At 42.3% G+C, this 21,883-nt stretch overlaps 1 protein-coding gene across 1 annotated transcript in view; it reads left to right on the top strand.

The window, feature by feature from the left end:
* The first annotated feature begins 560 nt into the window (after positions 1-560).
* si:ch211-210g13.5 (inactive phospholipase C-like protein 2) overlaps positions 561-21,883 on the top strand; it is an 81,303-nt gene continuing 59,980 nt past the window's right edge. The window contains exon 1 of the mRNA XM_034220307.1: positions 561-1,293. Coding sequence (XP_034076198.1) covers positions 997-1,293 — 297 coding nt within the window. The 5' untranslated portion in view covers positions 561-996. The remainder of the gene's footprint in view (positions 1,294-21,883) is intronic.

Raw genomic sequence — 21,883 nt, 5'->3', positions numbered from 1 at the left:
CAGGACAAACATACATGAATTAGATGTAGTATACAGAATAGTCATGAACACAATATCCAACAATCATGGGTGCTCAGGGTTGTACATTTTACAATCCAAACCTTTAAATCAAACCTTGAATTGAACCGTCCTCCATGTATAACTGTCTCCTGTTGACCATGAGAGGACCAATTATTTCACATCGTTTTTTAAGAGGACGAAGTAACATTCTAGTAAATCAGCCCATTACAAGCTTCCACTAGAATAAAGTGGGACAACAAATGAAAATGTTTTTAAGTAGGCCTAGCTGTGCTTTCTAGCGCCCTCTGATGGAGGGCAGTTAGTTTGTGGGTGAGTTACAAGCTCTTATTACATCTAAGATCGGCTAATATTGATGTTTACGTTTCCTCTGATACAACTATAGAGTTAAGAGTGTAAAATAAATATTATAATGTGTGGCCATGAACCCACACATATTCAATACAGTCTGTTTGCTATACTGGAAGGATGGTGCGCGCGCACGTCAACGGTGTAATTGTACATGCACGCGCTCGTGAGAACATGCGTTTTGGGGCTTATTGCGGTTGCGCTCTCGCTGTCTTGAATTTGTCCCGCGGATGCATGAGAGGGGAAGCAGGCAGAGCAAAGTGAGCAGGACGAGAGTGGCTGCGCACAAAAACGGACGTGGTGAGCAGAACAGATTTTTCAGGACCAGGAGACGAGAGTGCAGGCTGAAAACAAAAACGACAGCAGCAAACCCTCAGCACAACTCTGTTTTCCAGTGTTTTTGAGCACACGCCCCCAGAAATCTAATCGGGGGAGGTCGCGTGCGGGGTCCACCGTCTGCTCATTAGCTGCCCGGCTTCAGACGCTGCTGCGCGCCCCATGATGGACCAGCTCTGGTGATCCGGAGAAGAAGACCAGTCGCCCTGGACGTCAACAAGTCCACAGTGCTTTGAGAAAATGGGCCGTTTTTACATTGAAGAGGGGAGGGCATTGCTGTAACACCGGCGGAACATGGCAGGGGTACACGCTTCAGATGTTGTGTCGGGACATTTTCTGGATCCTACCCTCGGCTCCCCGCAAGCCCAGGGCGCGACCGATACAGCGGGAACCCCCGGAGAAGCGGCCGCGCTGACTCTCACCGGTACCCGGGCGTACTTGGACGTGTCGGCCGCTGCCCACGGGTACGGGGCCGAAGGAGTGTACACCAACGGACGGTACAGGGAGCACAGCAGTCCAAGGAGTGGCAGCCGTGATAATTCCACTGACAGGAGTCAGGGAGCTGGAAACATACCTTGCGGCATCATGAAGGTTGGTTGGTTCAAACACTTAATTCTCCTTGTCAACGATTGTCAAGGTGACACAAGGGGAATTTGCTGAGGGACTGTGCCACACTATAGCGCGTAAGCACAGTTTACTCCAACTCTAGTCCAGACACTTTCAGGGGTACTGCTGGGTCCCAGAAAAGGATTTAGCCCAAAGTTAAGCACAGGGAGATAACGACTGAGGGGATTATCCCCAATGAGTCTTAATGTCCCCACTAATAGCAACAGCAATATATTACACTCATAAGTACTAATGGTAAGATCCTTCCTTTGGCTCTGCTATAGTTTGGGTCCTTCAAACTCACTTAAATTAAGCCGAGCATCTAAGTAATATTTCATCCTGAACTAAAGCAAAAGGAGCCTGATCATTTGATTTCTTAAGATTCAGTTGCTAAAGCTGCAGTTACTGCCAAAACAGTGAATGTGTAATAGTTGTCGCTTAGGTTTAGGTATTACTATAACATTCCTCTACTGTGAAGATGTATTTAAAGAATAATAAAACATTTTGTATAGTTGCAGGTACATGCAGGGTTAATTATTTTAACACCTGCATATTTAGAAGTAATATTAGGTTTGTCTGAAACAGATGGTGCATAGCATTAAGTGTGCTTTAAACTATAGCCTATTATAAATCTGATTTGTGGACCATCTAACTCAATTTATTCTTCGATGATGAATCGTGTGATGTTCATATTTTTAATGGTTGCTCAGCTTTTATTAGTGCTCCCATTACTGTAGGTTAATTAACTGATCTTCATCACACCGACATAGGCAAGTTGGCAAGTTTCCTCATAGTTTTATGTAATGTTACCCCATGATATGCTTTTAAGTGCACACAAATGCATTGTTTTTTACAACTCAGTGTGCACTCGGTCATCATGACAGACTGCATCATGTGGTCCTTGGTGGAGATGCAAGTATTACGTAGGTGGGACACACTGGAGCGTTTCTGTCATATCAGACCTAGTTTGCTTAGCAACTGACACAAAACACCGGCTAATTCTTTATTCTCCCATTATTGTATTCCCTTTGGATCTGGGCAAACAGCGCATCCTCCCACAAATAAAGTGCATGTTTGAATGGACGCAGGCACTGACATTGGTTTAGTGTTGTCAATGCAAAGGTACCATTTGTTCTTCTTAAAGAAAGAGATCTTGAAATATCACATGTCTTGAAAGCAGTATATCCCTCCTCTCCCTCCACAAACATCAGTCCACCTCTGTGAAGCTCATGAGCAAAACATGACAGGAAACACGTGATTGAAACAATGATTCCTGAACGTGATTGATAACAATTCTCCAAAGACTAATTCTGTGAGTATCGTCTTCATATAACGTTGGAAAGTGATCCTGCTGAGCTTTGGCTGGCGCAGTGTGATGAAGCGCAGCAAATTCTCTTGTATTTCCGCCTAGAATAACCAGGGACAGCTCGAAAAATGAGTTCATCTGTGGCGATGCACGAACACATTTACTGTACCTGAGGCTGTGGCGATGTGTAGTTTCCATAACCAAGCAGTGATCTCACCACACTCGAAGGCAACAATCTGGTCGATGTATTTTCAATACAGAAGAATCCACATACTGCAGGCGTTTGAGTGTATTGAATGGCATGAACGGTCTGTAGACTCTTGTCACTCGAGTGTGACCCTCTAGAGTTGTGTTTAATGACCCCAGTAATGATATACTGTCTTAAAAGTGAACCGATATTTCCACATCTCTTTTTCTTATGCGGAAGACCACAATTTTGGCTGATTACTAAACGGATGCAGAGATGCTGCAGGCTGTTTACTAGGTGGAATTCCCTTCTTTTGTGTTTCAGCTGTACTTCAGACAGTTCAAACTCTTTTGCATATATTAAACTCTACTATATTTTTGAAATAATTTGTATTCAGTCTTCCAATCACCGCACCAGCATAACATCTCCTTTTCGGGGCCAGTTTGAAAGGAAAAGTCCATCAGCTATTTCTTGTTAACGTTACTCTGTTTTATGTGGCTTACCTTGTAGAGCAGGTTTGAGCATTTAACAGGTTTCAAGGTGAAACCCAGCCTGAAATGGTATCATTCACTACTGTCTGATGTTCAGCACGTGTCTAAGTAAGGTTCGATTTCCCTGAGCACCTCTACATTGCACGTAAGGGTTACACAATGATACATACTGTTAGAGCAGAGCATGTTGGGAAACTGGGTCGGCCACTCTGTAGAGTTGCTTCATGTATAGATTTGGCACAGCGACCCACACTTGAGCCATGCTTTTCTGTCTGTGTGTGTGTGTGTGTTTTGAGTGAAGGTTTAAAAGGTGAAGGGGCCACAGTTTCATGGGAATAGGGAAGCAAATGAGCAATTACTGCACTGCATTACCTCATTAACTTGGCCCTCAGCAAGCAAATCTTAGAAGAGTGGAGTTTGTGCGTCCGTCCCTTAAGCGGGCGTGCAACTTTGTCCTCTTGCCATTTCCTCAGCGGGTTGACAGTGTCATGGTAGAGAGGCTGCAAAGTGGCTAGAGGGGGGGTGTGATGCAGCCTCGTTATGTAATCTGGACTGTGGACAGCTGCAAGCCCGGCTCCAGCCTGGCTGCTGGGTGGAGGGGACTGGCAGCCAACACAACTAGGGAAGGAGCATGATTTTATCAATTTAAGAATGATGCTATTGTATTGTTGTTGTATTGTTTCTCTCCCAAGCATTTCCATATATATATATTTTTATATATATATTTGTCCTTTCTTCTTTCTTATTCCTCTTTTAAAATCCTTCACCTTAGCAGCATTGAAGGTCAAAACTGTATTTTCAGAGATGACCAAGAAAATGAAAACAGGTCAAGGTTAAGAGTGATCCGAAAAGAAGGAAACAACAATGATGTAACACTTTAAGTTTCCATCAGGAATGGAAATCAATAAGGATCACAACATTATGATACTGTAAGGTCCTCTCTCACACCCACACTCTGCCTCCATGAGTGGCAGGATATCAATCCATCTTCCAATCCTTGACCTCATATAATAGATTGGAGCCAACATGACCCAGTGTGCCCCCTTATCAGTGTACCGGCATGCTCAATAGGAGACATGCATGATTGGCTTATGGAGGGGTCAATCCTGTCGACTGAGAGTGAAGCTGAAAAAGAGAACATCTTAGAGGAGGGGGTGATACTTTGATTTTCAATCAGTTTCAAAAGCGAGAGATTCATCTTATTTGTATTCAGGTCAACTACATTTGTTGGACGGGACATTGAGAAAAACCATGTTCTTGTCTCTTAAAGGACAGAACATTCCAGGGTTGAAAAACAGGAAACACGAGGTTTCATTTCTTGCATCTCCAAAGCTGCCTCCGGTGAAATGATACATGGAAACAGGGAGTGATGTCAAACAAGTGATGTCAAACAAGCACAGGCTGTGATATGCTCTTTCCAATCTCAAACTCATCCACCTCCGTTCACGAACCATATAAATAGAAAAAGCAGTTCAGTACTGTTGACCACCGCTGGCCCTGATAACAGTTGCCACAGATCACGCCAGAGACTCAGCAGAGGAGTGTGTCGCAGTGTCAAAGCTGTCCATGCAGACAGGAGTGCCCAAGCTCGATGGGTGAACGGTCATTTTATCGGAATGTTCCTAGAAACTGGAGGAGTTCTTCGTAATGACCGGAGAACCCATTATAGTATTACAAATATCTGGGGGTGGGTGGAATAGTAATAGAGGAACTTGATATAATGTGAAGGTGTACTCTGGCACCAAAGCATTGATTCTGAAGGAATTAATAGACCCTGTGAAAAGAATAGTTCACTGTGCTCCAAATTTGTAGTGTGACATTAACTGTGACGGAAATTTGTCAAGGAACCACAAATATAGCATTCGCTGTTATTTTAAACCGCTAATAGCCAGTTGCTTCACATCCAAAACAAAAGTGTAAATGGATCTGCAATTGCATACATTTTTTGACTGATTAACATTCAAACCCTTATCCAAATAACTTTGCATGACACGTTGGTTGCATTCCAACTCCCTTTATTATCAATACCACCTTGGGTTTGCCCGGACCTCTCATACTGGCATTTGTACCCAAACGATTATGTTAGCTCCTCAATATCCAAAGTGCTTAAACCCACTTTTGTGTGAAATCATTTTTGCAATGAGGAACATTAGGTTTAATGATGTTGGAGCAGGAAGATTAACTTGATAAATTGTCCTCGATTATTTGTTCTCTGCAGCCTATAAATGCTGGATACTAGATCACATGTTCGAGGCAGGTGTGACTGTATGGCAATTGTTTTATTAATTGGTGGATTCAACAAATATATGTTTAAAGTCACCAGCAACTAGTCGATTGTTAGTGTTTGTGAGTTGTATTAGTGTCAGTAGTGCCAGCCGACTAAGAAAGAAAAATAACAATTACATTTATTTGTTTGCTCCAGTGATGTGTTTCTAAAGGTTTACTGGTGGAAAAAGATCATGTCATTTAGTGTGTTTTTTCCCCCTGACATTCCAGAGTTTATTTCAAACCTGTAGCTGTAGGGGATATGTCAGACGGCTGAGTTACATTGCTCCCGCTGATGGATCCTCCTGCCAGCCTGCTCTGCTTCTGGCTATTGTTTAGCTAATGTGAGATTTGGCTGATCCTCTGGAGGACGTAGCACCGCTCAGTACAAGCCTGAACTTATAACACTGATTACATTTAGTGGGATCATGTGAGATGATGATGATGATGATGATGATTAGAATTGGAATACATGCGTATCTACGCCTCACAGCTCATTTTACAGGTCGATTTAAAGCTCCCTCCAAAAATGTCATTCAATATGGATAGAGATCCAGTAAGTTGGAATATCATGCACATCTCTTCAAGGGATCTTAAAGTCATCCCACGCTTCCTGCAGCAACTCCACAACTAAACGCTTAGATATTTTTGGAAAACAGAGATCTGCAGAGCGTGGAAAAGGAGGAGGCAGAAGATGTGAAGTGGTTATTACAGACGTCTGGGGTGCAGCTGAATCATCGCTTGCTCTCTTGGCTGCTACACACAAAGCGGCAATCTGCAAATGACAAACATCTCAAATAGGCCTTTTTGAATCTGAATCCACAGCTTAGCGTCAAACAGGGAGCAAAATAATCAACAGTTTTATGAAGGTCACTCACCAACAGAGAAACACTAAGCTCAGGAGCCACAAATGCATTCCTAGAACAAGAGTGATTACCATCTCTGCTGAGAGAGTTCAAACAAAGACGAGGTAGATTTATGCACGTTTGACATTTGTATTTGGCTTGTAACTTTAAGGTATTTGATGGACTTAGTAAGTTTCTCTTGTCTCTCCAAAATGGTGTTATCACTAGAAGCTACATCACTGTAATTTGATAACAGATAAGAGTAGAGAAAAGGAGGGAAAAATCTAAACGATCAGTCACAGTCTAAGTTTCAATTTGTGACTGAGGATAGAAGGGTTTTGAAGCTTTTTATTTCTCATTTATGTCAAACTTTTGAAAAGTCACCCTTTATTTACCGGTAGCTACAATTTCAAAGCCCTACTGCTAATTAGCAAACACTAGACTGAACTAGTGCTGCACGATTAATCGAAAAAAGATCGTGATCTCGATTCAGACACCTATGCGATCTCATTTCTAAATTACGGCGATCCTATGACGTCATGCTGATTTTTTTATTTTTTATTATTTTTTATTATTTTGCTTCTGAATAATACCAACTTGCAATGTCAATCATACTTAAACGATGTAAAGCAAATATACTCTATACATTTAACATTAAAGTACCATGATCGCATGCAAATGGTAGTGTCTGTCTCTCCTCCTCTCATGCAGTGTTAACGCTGCAGCCACTAGTGTTGCCAGTTTTTGCGGAAGGAATACAACCAGGTCTATGAAAACAAGCGCAAAAGAACATGAGCACTTTAAACCTATATATGTCGGGTCGGCTATTTGAAAATAACCTATCTACAAGCTCACAACCGCAACAACCATTATTACTTACTACCAAGCAACTTTACAGAAAGATAAGCCCAATTGTGGCTTATAATAAGTATACCTGGCAACACTCACTGACTGCAGCACGTGAGGGCAGGAGCAGGCAGTATGTTTACAGAAGCGTTAGCATTAGCACTGATTAGCAAAGAGTGACGAGAGCGACTAGTAGTACAAGAAAAACAGAAATGAGTGACACAGAAATTAGTGACGAGGAGGTCGAGGACAATGACAACAACACCGATGAAAATCTCGGTGGCGACTCTGGCGAGAGTGAGAGGGAAGTTGTGCTTGTGCTGAAAAAAGTAGATGGACTGTGCTAGTAGCTAGGCAGCTAGGCTTTATTTACATTTATTCTGAAGCTGTAACTTTATGTTCTGTTCCGTTTTTATATTCAGTACTGACTGCAGTATTTAAATTAATCCTTTTGATTCAGTGACATTACTACTCAGTGGAGTCTAGCACTTTGTTTAAGTTTATGTTTTTTTCAGTACAAGAACCTTTAAGTGCAGTAGTTGAACTGGGTGCTAGCCGGTTAGGCTTTTTTTTAATATTATTATTCTAAAGCTGTGAATGTTTTGTTTTTATATTCAGCACTGTGGTGAGGTATTTTGAGTAACTCAAGTGCATTCCTCCCTGTAACAAACAGTTGGGTGTCCTGTCACTGTGGACAGTTTACATGTTGTTATTATAAAGCTGCAAAAATTCAATTTGTTATGTTCAGCACTCAGCAGCAGCAATATCTCTATTTTAGTTACTGTATGTTTTGTTACCAGAAAGACTTGAGTTTAAGTCAAGCACTTTGTTTAAAGCCACAGTAGTTGGCTGTCAAATTCATTTTTAGGGAGGCCTGTGGTGCAGTGGGTTGTGAGTTGGTATTCGGATCAGGAGGTCACAGGTTCAAACCCCACTGCTGTAGTCAGCATGTCGTTGTGTCCCTGGGCAAGACACTTCACCCCAAATTGCTCCTGTGGGGATTGCCCACAGTATTGAGTATGTAAGTCGCTTTGGATAAAAGCGTCTAACAAGTGACATGTAATGTAATGTAATGTAATTTTAGTTACTCTATGTTTTTGCTACAAGAAACTGAGACTTGGATTTAAGTCAAGCACTTTGATGTTGATGGTGTCTGTTTAAAGCCACAATAGTTGGCTCCAGGTGCCACATTTTGAATGTAGTAATGTTTGTTCAGTATTCAGCAACTACAGACTAAAGACAAAGTTATGTTTTTGTTACAAGAGAGACACATGTTGTCTGTTTAAATTCATTGTACTCACGTGACGTCTAAGAGTAAGAGTGCAATAAATATTTTAATTGAAACGATGAGAATCGTGTGAGAATCGTGATCTCAATTCTTATGGAGGAAAATCGTGATTCACATTTGAGCAAGAATCGTGCAGCACTAGACTGAACCAACAGCTCTGACAAGGATTTGGTGTATTTGACTGTCCCTTCCTTTCAAGCTTCCCCTTGTTGAGAGATGACAAGAGTTCCTCTTGTCTTGTGGCCATCAGTTTCTTGTTTCATGGGGGCAGGGTTGTCCTAATGGGCCTTCTAATCCTTCATTAGTACAGTTAAGGATAATGGCTTAAGCTGGAACCTAAAATACCCATGAGTCAAATTGGGACCTAGGACAAAACAGCTATTTCAAACCAGAACAAATGCTTTGATTGGACAACACCTGATCTGGGTTAGGGTTATGCCTTATCTTTATGGGGGAAGGGTGTCGGTATTATACTGTGTGGTCCTCATTACGGAGAAAAACCTGTACAAGACATGGGTTTGAGCAGGAGATGATACCAGAAGGGTCTCCCAAGATAGCTGTTGTCATTTGAAGGACGAGTAACACTCTATCTTTGTCAGGCTAGTAACTGGTGTCTGATGGATGAATAGGACAATATGTCTGTGATAGACCCTGCACCTGGTTCTACTCTGCCATGTTTTTTACTGCCTATAAAACATGCGGCACATCTTCTCAATTACATTTTCTTTCTCTGGTTAATGTGCAATATGACAGGAAGGGAATGTAACGGTCCACTCAGAGGAGGGCTGTGTGACTAAGGATGATGAAACCGCTTGCAATTGTAAAAAAACAGTTTAACAAAATAAAAAATGTATGTGCTCATTTAAAAAAAAAAAAAACGTTACTTTCTGACAGCCATTTTGAAACGTGTAATAGCCCAATTATCTAATATAACATTTAGGAACTATTCCTACATTCAAGGCTTTGAGAGTCAAATGTAATATTTTGCTCAGGATTACACAAAAAAAACAACTGGCCGGATTCTCATTCAACTTGGTGGAAGGGCGGAACATCAGCCAAGGACATATCTATTACATTTAGGAGTATCCTAACAACAGGGTGGACATTTTTCATTATCATTTACAATGCAAGATAGGGCGTTTCTGCTCAAAGCATGTGGTGTCAGAATAAGCCTCAAAATTTGTTCCCAACTGGGAAACATGTATCGGAACAACTATCAACATGGTGTTGTAACGCCCTGAACATTAAAATACAACATGGATATCGAAGTCGGAAGAACAACTTGCCAATTCGGGAAATAGGACTGCCCGGGTAGCCTGTGTGCATGCAGCATTGGCTTTGGCTAAGTTCTGTCATTATAGTGTTCATTTTTTTCTGTCACGACGTGTTGTACTCGGGTCTCAGGTTTCACATTCTGTTATATTACTTACTGTTAGTGTGAATCCTAGGTTTCCCCCAGGTAATCCCACTGACGGGAAGTAAACACAGGAGCTGTGGCAGGCTTAGATTCTTTGGGTTTCTTTCATTACAAAACTTAATTAAAAGGAGCACAAAGGCATGGTGGTTACAGGTAAAACCAGTGGCCATTCTTCACTGGCCTTGCTTTATTTACTCAATCTGTTTGGCCTGCCTGAAGGAACGCACTGTCTTCACGTCCGCACCACTTCATTCTTCTGCTCCTTCTCCTCTTCCTCCTGCTGCTGCTGCTGCCCAGGGTGGTGTGGTGCAGCCATCACTGTGCCTGAGATCATAACAGAGGGAGAACAATTAGTAGAAAAAGGGTGGTGTGATGGATGAGTTAGGACGTGTGTGTGGTGTTTTGTCTTTGTGCGCGTGTGTGGTCACTTTCAGTCGCAGTCACTGATATTGAAAGTGACAGCGGTGAATGTTAATGGTGAACGTTGCAACATTCTTTCAAAGTGCTACAACGGCTTTCCCTAATCATGACAGAAGACTCAGTCCTTCAGACCTGCTCAGTGAGAGTGTACATAATGATGAGGGAAACCTCTAATGGAAGACGAGACCAGAGAACTGCAGGAGGAAGGAAGTGATGCAACTTGACCATATGACCTTGTGGGTGGATATGCACTAAGGAATGTCTAGTCAAGCAATATGTAGACACTTCCATCCTCTGTGCGTTTCACACTTAATCATGGGCAAGAAAAGTTCTACTGCTGGAAAATAAATCACAATCATTGATCACTAGCCTCAGTTATCTCTACTTTAAAGTTGACCTGAAAGCACAGACGACTGCCCATTTTTGGTAGTTTCAACGCAGGTTAAATCGGGGTAAATCGTAAAAAGTGGAAGGTTGTTTATGGAGGTTTGAACTTCCATAGATTTGAGCTGAGTCTTCTCTTGTGGAGTTACTACAAAAAAAACAACCTCCGGCTGTCTTATGCCGTTTGGTTTCTATATGTTTCTCTCTTGTCAGTGCGGATGCCAGTGTTGTTCCTGGGTTCTGTCTGCTCTGCTTTGCTTTTATTGCGTTGTTCCCCTCTTGTGTTCTGTCTAACATCAGAACACCATGTCAAGACCCAGCCAACCATGAACTTCAACTTATTTATAGATTATATCATCGCAAGCTTGATTTTATATTCACCCAATGTGAAAGCCGATGATCACAAAGGCTTTTTCAGGTTTACAAAGCAGGGCGGCCTGCTTTGTTTGCAAGATGTTGCTAATAGTTATCATTATCGAATCATCAGTATGCAGCGTTCAGTCACGTAATAACTGCTGGGTGTTAACCACAATACTCCTACTCTTGTTGTAGCTCTTTTTGTTATTGAAAAACTTTATTCATTCCTTTTTTTTATTTCATTCAATATCTTGACAAAGCTTTTTAGCCCAAGGCCAGGGTGAATGGTGATGTTGTTGAACAATGTGCATCAGTGTGTATGGAGACACCTGTTGTATTCGGATGTCCTTCTACCATTGTGGCTCATGATAGGTAAACAAACCTTGCCAGGGATTCACACATGGGACTTGGGTTTTAGCTTTCTTCTTAGCCCTGGCACTGATTTTCACAATGTTAGTTTTCTTTGGAAAACAACCTCAGCATGTGCAGAATTTGCCTAGAAAATAAAAGTAAAAGAGGAGAATATCATTGAGGTTAAGCTCTTCCATTCAATCAATTTTCTTTTCATGTTGTCGGTGAGTGTAGCATCTGCCCACATGTTAAAATGTTTTAATAAAATCTCATGTGCCTTTATTGTTGAACCACTCTTGAAAGTGCAACACCTACACAAGCTGCTTTACCTCAAATATTTTATAAGTTGCTTTTTCATATCCATCAGTAATTGCTGTTTATCCCAAATGTTGCGCAGGCCAGATGTTAAACTGGATTTTTATTGTGGCTTTCGTGTCGTTATTCTTGCAGCCTGTGACCCAGTGTGTGTCGCCCTGGGGTGTCTTACTGCAGGCTACAGTGCAGGCACAGGCATGTCACTCACACATTCCATTGGTGCTTTACACACACACATACACACACATACACACACACACACACACACACACACACACACACACACACACACACACACACACACACACACACAGCTAGCATTTCATCTGCATCGTCAGCTTGTTTCTCTGTGGCTTAAACAGAATACATTATTTACAGTTTCTTCTTCAGGGCTCCACTAAATCACTCCTTCACATTCTACAAGTGAGTTTTGAGGTCAGCGAGGGAAAGCTCTATGTCTGCTTTGGTGTTTTTCTCTTCTGTACAGTACATGTGTCTAGGTAGTTTATGTATGTTTGAAATAGTGCTATGTGTGTTGTACTGAAAGCCCTGGGTCATCCTTGAGAATAAATAAAATATGGGTTTGGGGATTGAAAGCTTACGGTATGTGCAGGGGTCTTATGCAATCTCAGCTTCTATCTGCTCTGGTCTACGGTACCAATGTCCTGCGCATCCGTTTTTATATTTATGTTTTCTCTGATTCAGTTTGTGTGTGAACGGGAAGCATTGCTGTGACTTTGGAGTGGGATTTTATGTGTGTTGCGGTCTTCAGAGAGATAGTTCCGGACTCTACGGTCTGAAATGTGATACTGTGCAGCGAGCTTTCCCCCGGAGCTGGGAAAATAAGAGAGGGGGGAACATAAAAGACCCTGTTGACAGAGAGGGAATTCATTGATGTTGATTTTCTTAACAAAAGTTTAGAAGCATAGTAAAATAAGTATATAAGTTTTGTAGAATACCACGTTTTTTTTAACTAATCAAGAAGCATATACACATTTAAAAAATGGGAAAACAAAGAGGAATTGGGAGATTTTCAGCTTGTTTTGTGCACCCTATCAAAGAAAAACACAACAACAGCGCTAATGTCGATGCAACCGTTACCTTTGCATAGGTACACCGCAGTGTGACAAATGATGCTGCCTAAACGCTAAACTGGAATGATTATCTCTTCCTTTGTGGTGGCTGGAGCTCCTGCCGAGCCTCTCTGTGAGAAGCAAACTGAGTCAGGAAAGGGTCGATAAAAGTCAAAGAACAATGGCAAAACAAGTGGTGAAAAGCCATCCTGATTTCCTAACTTCCAAATTCTGACCTTTTGACATTCACGGAAAAAAAAAATCATTCATGAGCTTTGTTGTCTGAAGATCATCCTGGGAAGATCAGCAATAAACTAATGCATGTTTTGAAAAGGATGATCGGGGTTTAGTTGCTCCTTAATAAAGATGTTGCTGTTATTGCAGCCAACTTTGAAGTCTTAAAATGTAGGATTCCCCCCCCCCCCCCCCCCCTGAAGTACTTGAATGCATCTGCAAGGAACAGCTTTTTAATGAAATGGAACCACATATTATTGATTTGTAAAGCTTTATATCACAAATTGCGCATTTTTTGTCAGGGGGGTATGAAGACTGTACATCATAAGACTCATAACTGCAGCAAAATACGCTAATAATGTGGCTTCTATGGATAAAAAACACACTAATTCAAACTAGATATTCATCTACCGTGGTTCAATAACAACAAATTGTGGTTTCCTGGAAACAAAGGACTCCAAAAAGAACATGCACTTTGTAGTTAATGGGCCAACACCTGCCAAATAACAAGCATGGCCCTTAAATAAGTTCCTAGTGGCAAGGTGTCCTTTCTGTGGGCACCTTATCAATGCCACTGCGTAATGTCACATTCCAATTAGTCTGAACAGAGCAAGGTTAGTCAGAGTAAGTGGCAACAAATCCTGAGCACAGGGTGACCTATTTGTCTGCAGCCTTGTCAATTTGTGAGATGCACCCATTGTCATGGGCCTTTTTTTAGATAGAAGCAGAGGTATAGACAGGGGTGCACATAACTTTCTCAGTGAGGTACCTGAGTACCTGGAGTCAGTGTTTGGTACTCCAACTTCTGGCTCCACTCAAAGTTATTTGATGAAGCCTTCTGTATCGCGAGGGGGGGGAGGGTGGGGTGCTAGTGGAGTACTTCAGTAAAGTCGACGGGCAGTGGAGTACTTAGGCCCCGGCCACACGAGGACGAAAACGGTCGTTTGCGTTACTGTTTAGTGTCATATAGACCGTTCGGCCACACGAGGACGACCGAATACGGCACTAAACGACTGCGGAAACGATAACGGGTCCCAAGGTGGATAGAACGGCATACGCAACGCTCTGGGGGGTCCAACGGCTCCATGTGTACGCCCTATACGATCATTTTCTGATAATGATGAGGCAATAGCCCCAACTCTCCCCACCTCTGCTGCTCACCCCCACGTCAAAGTAAACTGCACACTGAATTCAGATTATTTATCTTTCTCTCGATATGGACATAAACGCGAGTGAAGTCTAATCTGACAGGACGGAGACACCTCTCAAACTACCTAAACTAGTTATAAATATGTTTATTTTTACTGTCGGCCGGGTCACTCATTACTGGATCAGCTGCTGCATGAAACAGATACTGACGCTGTCCGAAGAGAGGGAGGAAAAAGAGAGGCTCCATGTATTTTATAAGTGTAACTTTGAGTGTATGATTGTGTGAAAAGGTCAGACACTCGTACAACAGGCAAGTCTGTTTGGTAATGGAGAATTAAGGTCACTGTGTATCTCTGATTGTCAGTGGGTGCTGAGACATAAAATAAACATAAGAATCTCAATCTAATTAATTGAGAGCTCAACATTGATCCTTTCCAAGGATACAGCTATTCTTAAAGCATCACATCCAATTCATTTATAGCCGTTATAGTTGGATAGTGTTCAAATAAGTGTTGCATAACAATTACAATAACCTACTTCCTGCATCAAAGATTTAATAGCCAGATATTTGACAAGAAGATTTTTAAGAGTTCAGTATTTAACAGGAGTCCTGCACATAAAAAAATCAGCCCCATGCTGATCAGCAATAAGCGATCAATGCCCAGAATTCTCTGTAGAACGCTGCTTACTAGGGATGTAACGGTACCAAAAACTCACGGTACGATAATATCGCGATTAAAAAGTCCACGGTACGATATGTATCCCGATATTGAAAAATAAAGACAAAAAATGAATTTTTTGTATTTGTTTTTCTTTATTAAATAATAAATCTGATTTGTACATCATTTTAGTAGGATAGTAGTATCAAGGTTATCTTTTAGGAATATGAGCATGTCCATATTTCCAGGTAGAAGCTGGGATGTTTGGGCGTTTACAATATCCCCTGCTATGGAAAAAACTCTCTTGCTTGGTACTGATGTTGCTGGGACAGAGAGATATGCTTTGGCCATGGGTGACAGCAGTGGGTAAAACTGTGCATTGTCTCTCCACCACTTCAAAAACAATACCGTTTTTGCCAAGAAGGTGAGGCTTATTGACAGGGCGAGATATAAATATACTGTTGGTACTTGTCAATGTCTCTAGGTATGTACATGTAGCCCTGTAAATACGATGTCCTTTTGTGTTATCTGTTGTTTTATGTTCATGTTGTAACATACTTGCTGCCATGTTGGACAGGTCTCCCTTGAAAAAGAGATCGATTATCTCAATGGGACCATCTGGTTAAATAAAGGTTTTTAAAAATATATATATTAAAAAAATATATATATTTAAAAAAAAAAATGTAAATCGTGGTACGTTTTGTCAGTCTCACGACGGTATTGAGACATTTATTTACCGCGATATTCGATATATCGTTACATCCCTACTGCTTACCAATGAAAGGAGGAAAGGGAGGCAGTCTGAGATAGTGAAACACATTAAAAAGGCAGAGGGATTGAGATGGGGGAATAGAAGAAGTGAGATGGCACGGTCTGTTCTACAGCTATAGGCCATTAGCACCTTCGGTTGGCTGTAATCATGAACAGCGAGCATTCCTCCCAGCAGCCCAGTCACGAAGCAGGAGGATGCAGAGAGACAGGGAAGGGAAGCTAGGATGAAGGAAGAGAGTGAAGGTGCGATGCCATACATTTAGCATGTTCAGGCTTCAGTGAAGCCACAAGGGTGCTTCTTCCTGTCCTCATTTAACTGAGCTGATAGACGGAAAAGTGGATACTGGTGTAGGCCTTTTCTCTCATCCCACAGTATGTTTGAACAGACAAAGGCAGCATTCTCCAAAGTTGTTTCAAACAGACAAATGCTGCTTGTGTGAGGACTGAGCGTACCCTGAAAGACTTTGTGTCCTGATTGTACAGATAATGAAACTGATTACCGTAGTTGTGCATTTTATCTGTTTGTTTGAGTTACAACCACCACAATATGTTAGTCACACATTGGTTTAGTTGTCATATTACTGTGTTGAGTTTAGGGCTGCAATTCTTATTATTGCAACTCTTATTTTTTTTATTACAAAGTAATCTTATTTCTTTTTTCTCAATTCATTTTTGTCCACACTACTGTTCTATAAGACAAGTTTAGACAAAGCATAATGAAGATAGTGGGTGGCTGTAGACTGTCTGCTTATGCCACAAGGAATATTATTTGTGCCAAATGTATCTTTCTCTGTTTTTCCTCATTTAGTTTTCAGTTTATTCAAGTCACATGGCTCACCCTAATTGTTTACCCAACATGCAGAGTGCATGTCCTCCACATCCAATTAGAATCCAAATCAGCAGAAGCCTTTCTCTCAGCTCACATGGGGTATGAATACACATGCAAACTTATCCACTCCTAGAGTTTATAGGTTACTGTTTTTGTACAGTTTTCCAAGTTGTAACTTTGTTGTAATGTTTTTGCAAGGCAATCAACGAGGAAATCAAAATAAGAATGTAATATTAGCTTTGCACCTTGAGTGACTCATTGGGGTCATTATAGGCAGATAACTGGACAAAGTAACTAGGTCATGTCCATGGAGGGCAAATGCAGCACCTTTTTTCTTCTTCTAAAAATAGCTTTTTGGGAGAACAGATGCTCTACATCATGTTAATTTTATATAATGTATTTAATAACGTTTTAATTTCTTATTTCCCAAGTGTACAGATGAGCTAAGATCACAACTGTTTGTTATATCTCGTAAAATCTGTTAAGTTAATGTTTTAAGTTCAGTCTTGTATCCTGTTTTATTTTGTAGTAACCTTTCCTTCTTGTTGCAGATTACCTCACTTCCTCCCCTTGTGTGTTTTCCCTCCACTGATTGTCGACTCCGCCCTAATTGTCTGCACCTGTTCCCCCTTAGCCTGCCTATATATAGTTTCTGTCTCCCTTGTCTTGTTGCCAGTTCGTTTCGTTCCATGTGCCTGACTGCCAGTGTGAAGTCCATGTTATCTGCTAAGAGCTAAGAACCAAGGTTTTGGAATTTACTTTATCTTTTTGACTTTTGATACTATGTTAACCTTTTCCTCGTAAGAGTGTTTTTTGTTATCGAAACCTGTTACCTCTACGGAGAGCTCACAGTGTCACTATTTTTTCAGTAAAGACTTTTATTTGTACTTTGTTTGTCGAGTCGTGCTTTTGGGTTCATACTGGTTTGCCTAACCGTGACACTGTTGTTACCAACTGAAGATTGACTTCTGAGGAAAGTAGGAAGTATTTCAGGAAACTGTTGAATGTGTAACGGTTCAGTAGCGCACCCTAACCCAGAACCAAGACCAAAGAACCAGACACCAAAAGGGTGATATTCAAAGTTCAGCTTTACGTGTGGTAAAGAGTCAATACAAGACAGACAGGGGAGAAAAGGTACGCAAACTTATCTAGCTAGGAATCAGGCATGGGGCAGGAGTCCAAAAAAGATCAGTCAGGCAGAGAGGATAGAAACAAACACAACAATCTGGCTGAGGATGAATGGGAAAGAGCCGGTTATGTTGTATACTGCCAGCAAAAAGGGGAGACAAGAGTGCAGATGGACAAGGAGGTCAGGTGAAAGGTTGAGAGGGAGGGAGTGACCATAATGAAATGACAGCACTCAGTATAATATGTCAAGTAGGGCTGGCGTTGACCCAAGGTTCACTCTATTTTGTAGCCTAAATTAATTATAAAAAGACATAAAAGCTGTTGAAGCACCTGCCGTTATTGTGATTTCTTGTTATAAAACAAGCTTTAAAGGCAAGGGGATGAACCTGCAGTTATATCATTTAAAAAGAAACAATTACGTTATTTATTAGATTATTGAAAAATGACAATTCAGAATTGTTTTCACTAAAGTGAGATGCATGGCTTTGCTGTTAAGAGACGCCAAACTCAACCAGACCATAATTTGTGTGTGCTCACTGTCCGAGGGAGCTCTGCATGCCCTCTCTCTCTCTCTCTCGACCGACCGACCGACCGACCGACCGCAGAAATAATAATGGATCAAAAAACACTCTTCTCGCTATGAACACGGTCGTCCAACCGGTGACAATTTAGGCGAATAAAAGCATATTGACCAACTGAGCCCTAGTAGTTGTCCGCCCTGAAGGCAAGGGAAGAGAGCACATAGCAAATATGCAACTTGAATCAGGGCAACGCTGTGAACGAATCTAGTGAACAGGAAAAAAAGAGCAGACCCATCTAATTCATGTCAGTCATCTCCATCACCTTTAGGTAATTAGTATTCACAGTGTATTCACAGACGCCTCATGCTGAGATTGATAAAACTCCCTCAGGTCTTGCATATGTGCCCGGGTGTGGGAAACAGGTGTGCATTTCCTCATTTGCTTACATTGCTTGTGGCTGTGAGAATGTGTCTGTGTGTTGTTGTTTATACTGTAGAAGAAGCATCCATAGTGCTCACGACAACGCCGGCCCCTGTGGTGCAGCCACTCTCCTACCTGCCACTTACTGCAGACTCCAGAGACCCAGAGACCCTTATAGTGTGTGTGTGTAGTTTTAGGAGTATTTGTTGGTGTTGCTTAAAAACACCACCCCGGACCCATACATCGGAACTGAAAGGCTGAGAGAGTGTTGGATAAAAGAAGAGATGAAAGGAGGGGAAGCATAAAGAAAGAAACTGCATTTGCAACTGCAAGAGGTGAGGTTTATTTTCATGCTCTAGAAATGAGGTAGTGGAAAACAAACAAATTGAGAGAGAAAAATGCAGATCACGCAGAACGATAGAGAGTGAGTTGGTACAAGTCTGGAGAGGTCAACGTGAACGCTGGAGGGAGTAGGGGTTGTTGACATGACAGAGAGGTAGCTATACAGCTTGATGTAGAAAAATGGGAAAGAGGCGGAGAAGAACTTTTGGGTGGAGTGGGAGCGCTGACTGTCATCTATATCTTGAGGCTGGCCAGGCGCCATTAGATTAGCAGATAACGGTGCTGCAATCCGATTAGAGGCTAGTTTATCAAACAGTGATACAAAGAGCAGTGGAGTGGAACACAGGTGAAGGCCAAACTGCACATCCCAGGGCGCCTCCAGACTACAAGCACAAGTATGCAGCCAACCACATGCACACACACACACACACACACACACACACGGAATTGCACTGTTTGCTAATGTTGTTAAATGCTTTCCTGTAGGAGTTTGTCCTTGTAAGAGGATGTGCCGTCCGTCCCTCCCATGCCCCAACTCACTGCCAGAGAGAGATAGAGGAGAGGAGGATCACATTTCCCGGAGTCAACGCTGCATAGGTGATATCGGAACCTGGCAGTTAGCTATCAGTCATAAGTATCTGCCCAGCCCGGAGCGCACTGAGCACCTTCACCATCCCCTCCCCCACTTCAGGTATTGATTTCAGACTGACGGGAGTTGTGATCACCAGCGTAGATGTGGCAGTGTGTTTGCCAGGCTCTGCCTGTATGTTATGGCTGTCATGTATGTAGGGCCATTACTGTGCTTGTCATATCAGGTCAATTGCTATGTCCCTTATTGAAGGAGCTCTTGACTGGAAATAAATTGAAATAGAGGCCTGCACTGTGGAAATGCGATATTGACGTAGCCCAGGCTGTAAAACGAAAGTGTTTCCCTGCAGCCTCTGAGCGCTGGAGAGGCCTCACCCGCCTACAAGGCCCCGGCATTCAGTCATGAAAAGTAAGAGGGGCCACACATTTATGAATTATATTAAGGTTAAATAGGACACTTTATATTTAATGTATTTAATAGGCACAATTATGGGTTATATAGTTCACATACATCAGTTGCACTCTATATATAATAGTGTGTATTGGCAAAAGATGACAGTATAGAGACAACCAACCTGAAACAGGGTTTCCCACACATAGACTTTACTTGGGCGGGCCGCCCAGGTATATTAAACGGCCGCCCAAGTATATTTCGCGACCCATTTAGGTTTTCCTTTTTTTTGTATCCGTCCGTGACCACGACGCCATCTGCGATCGATGAACTTGTGGACAATGATCCCTCGCTCTACGCCTCCTGTACCAGTCTCGGACTGGCCATCGGGAGGACCAGGGGGTTTCCCGATGGCCTGGCCTGTTACTGTAAGTGGCCTGCTGGCCTGAGGATTTTTTGATTTTTTTGTAAGTATTGTGAACGCAAAGCTGCGCAAATGTGGTTCTGCCTCACACAGGGTGACTGGCTGTTTACATGATGTGGCCTGCCAACATGGCCACTGTCATACAGATCATAAATCAAAGCCCTTGATTGGTAACGAAAACGAACCGAATTCGATATCAAAAAAGTCTTCCGTCCACACGCAATCGGCACTAGAAACGTGTGTGTCCTCACGAGACTGCTCGACCCGCTGGAGACGCTGTAGTACATATACCGGGCCTGTAAGTGGCGCTCTACTTCCGCCACAAAATACACCTAAAGCAGCGAAGAAGACTTCATGAGCATGCATGATTGCCATGGTTGCCCTTCAGTTTATTCTCCGCGGTGGATTTAGCAGCGTGGGGAGAGGCAGGGGCCAGGGCTCTGGCTCTTTTTCTCCCTCCCTAAGGCAAGCGTGTGCTCCTGCTGTAAATCTCCCCGGTAGTCCACCAGCAGATGAAAAACACCCACCTCTCCGCCTCTTCCAAGGGACGAGGGAACCGTGCGGCAGAGTTTCCGTTATAATTTTCTTTCGCCGGTCAACATGTCCGTTAAAGTTTAAATCTTCCGGACAATATTATAAAAGTGCCGGTCAAAGGTGTTCTTTGTTATTTATTGAGCTTTGAAACAAATGAATAACAACTCTATATAATAATATAAGAATAATAAACGGAGTCTCTCTTTTCCTCCCCCTCTCCTGACAGCCCGTCAGTATTTTCGTTATCAGGAAATGATCGTATAGGGCGTAATCACGGAGCCGTTTGGCCCCCCAGAGCGTTGCGTCCGCAGATCTACCCACCTTGGGACCCGTTATCGTTTCTGCGTTTCCCTGATGGCCTCGTGTGGCCGAACCGTCTCTCAGGGGTGCCCACACTTTTTCAGCTTGGGAGCTACTTTTAAAATGACCAAGCCAAAAAGATCGACCTAAAGGGCCGCCCCTTCCCAATCTGTGTCGCGAGCGCGCGGGGGGGTGCTAGTGGACTAAACGGCGGAGAAACTGTGGCGCGCTTACACTAATTGCGCCGCATAAGCACATAAGCTTGCACATCTTCTGGCGCAGACTGAAAACTCATCTCTTTCGACTCCACTTCGAGCGATATAATTACTAACAAATAATTGCATTGGGATATATATTTTTTAAATCTTCCGGAGCAGAGAGAGGAGCTGTGGATTATTGTTATTGATTAATGCATCAGTGTTTCTCAGGGTCAAAAACACTAAACTCACAACTTAAAATGAAAGCGTTTAGTTTATTTAATAAACGAGCACATGTTCAATGTGAAAAGTGACAGAAGATTAGTTGCAATGTGGTGCTATATATAAAAAAATATATATTATTTTTTTTTTTTAAACACCTTCAATTTCAGGGGGGGGCGCGGGGCTCCGTTGGCGGGAAGCAGCGTCCCTCCAAGACAATGGTAGGGGAAACACTGGATTCTGTTTTCTTCAAGTTTGTATCTTGTTGGTCGAATGCACTTATTGTAAGTCGCTTTGGATAAAAGCGTCAGCTAAATGCAA

Source organism: Gymnodraco acuticeps, unplaced genomic scaffold (genome assembly GCF_902827175.1).
Source record: "Gymnodraco acuticeps unplaced genomic scaffold, fGymAcu1.1, whole genome shotgun sequence".
Taxonomy (NCBI): Eukaryota; Metazoa; Chordata; class Actinopteri; order Perciformes; family Bathydraconidae; genus Gymnodraco; species Gymnodraco acuticeps.
Note: the sequence above shows the minus strand (reverse complement) of the source record. Positions and strands in the feature narration are given on the sequence as shown.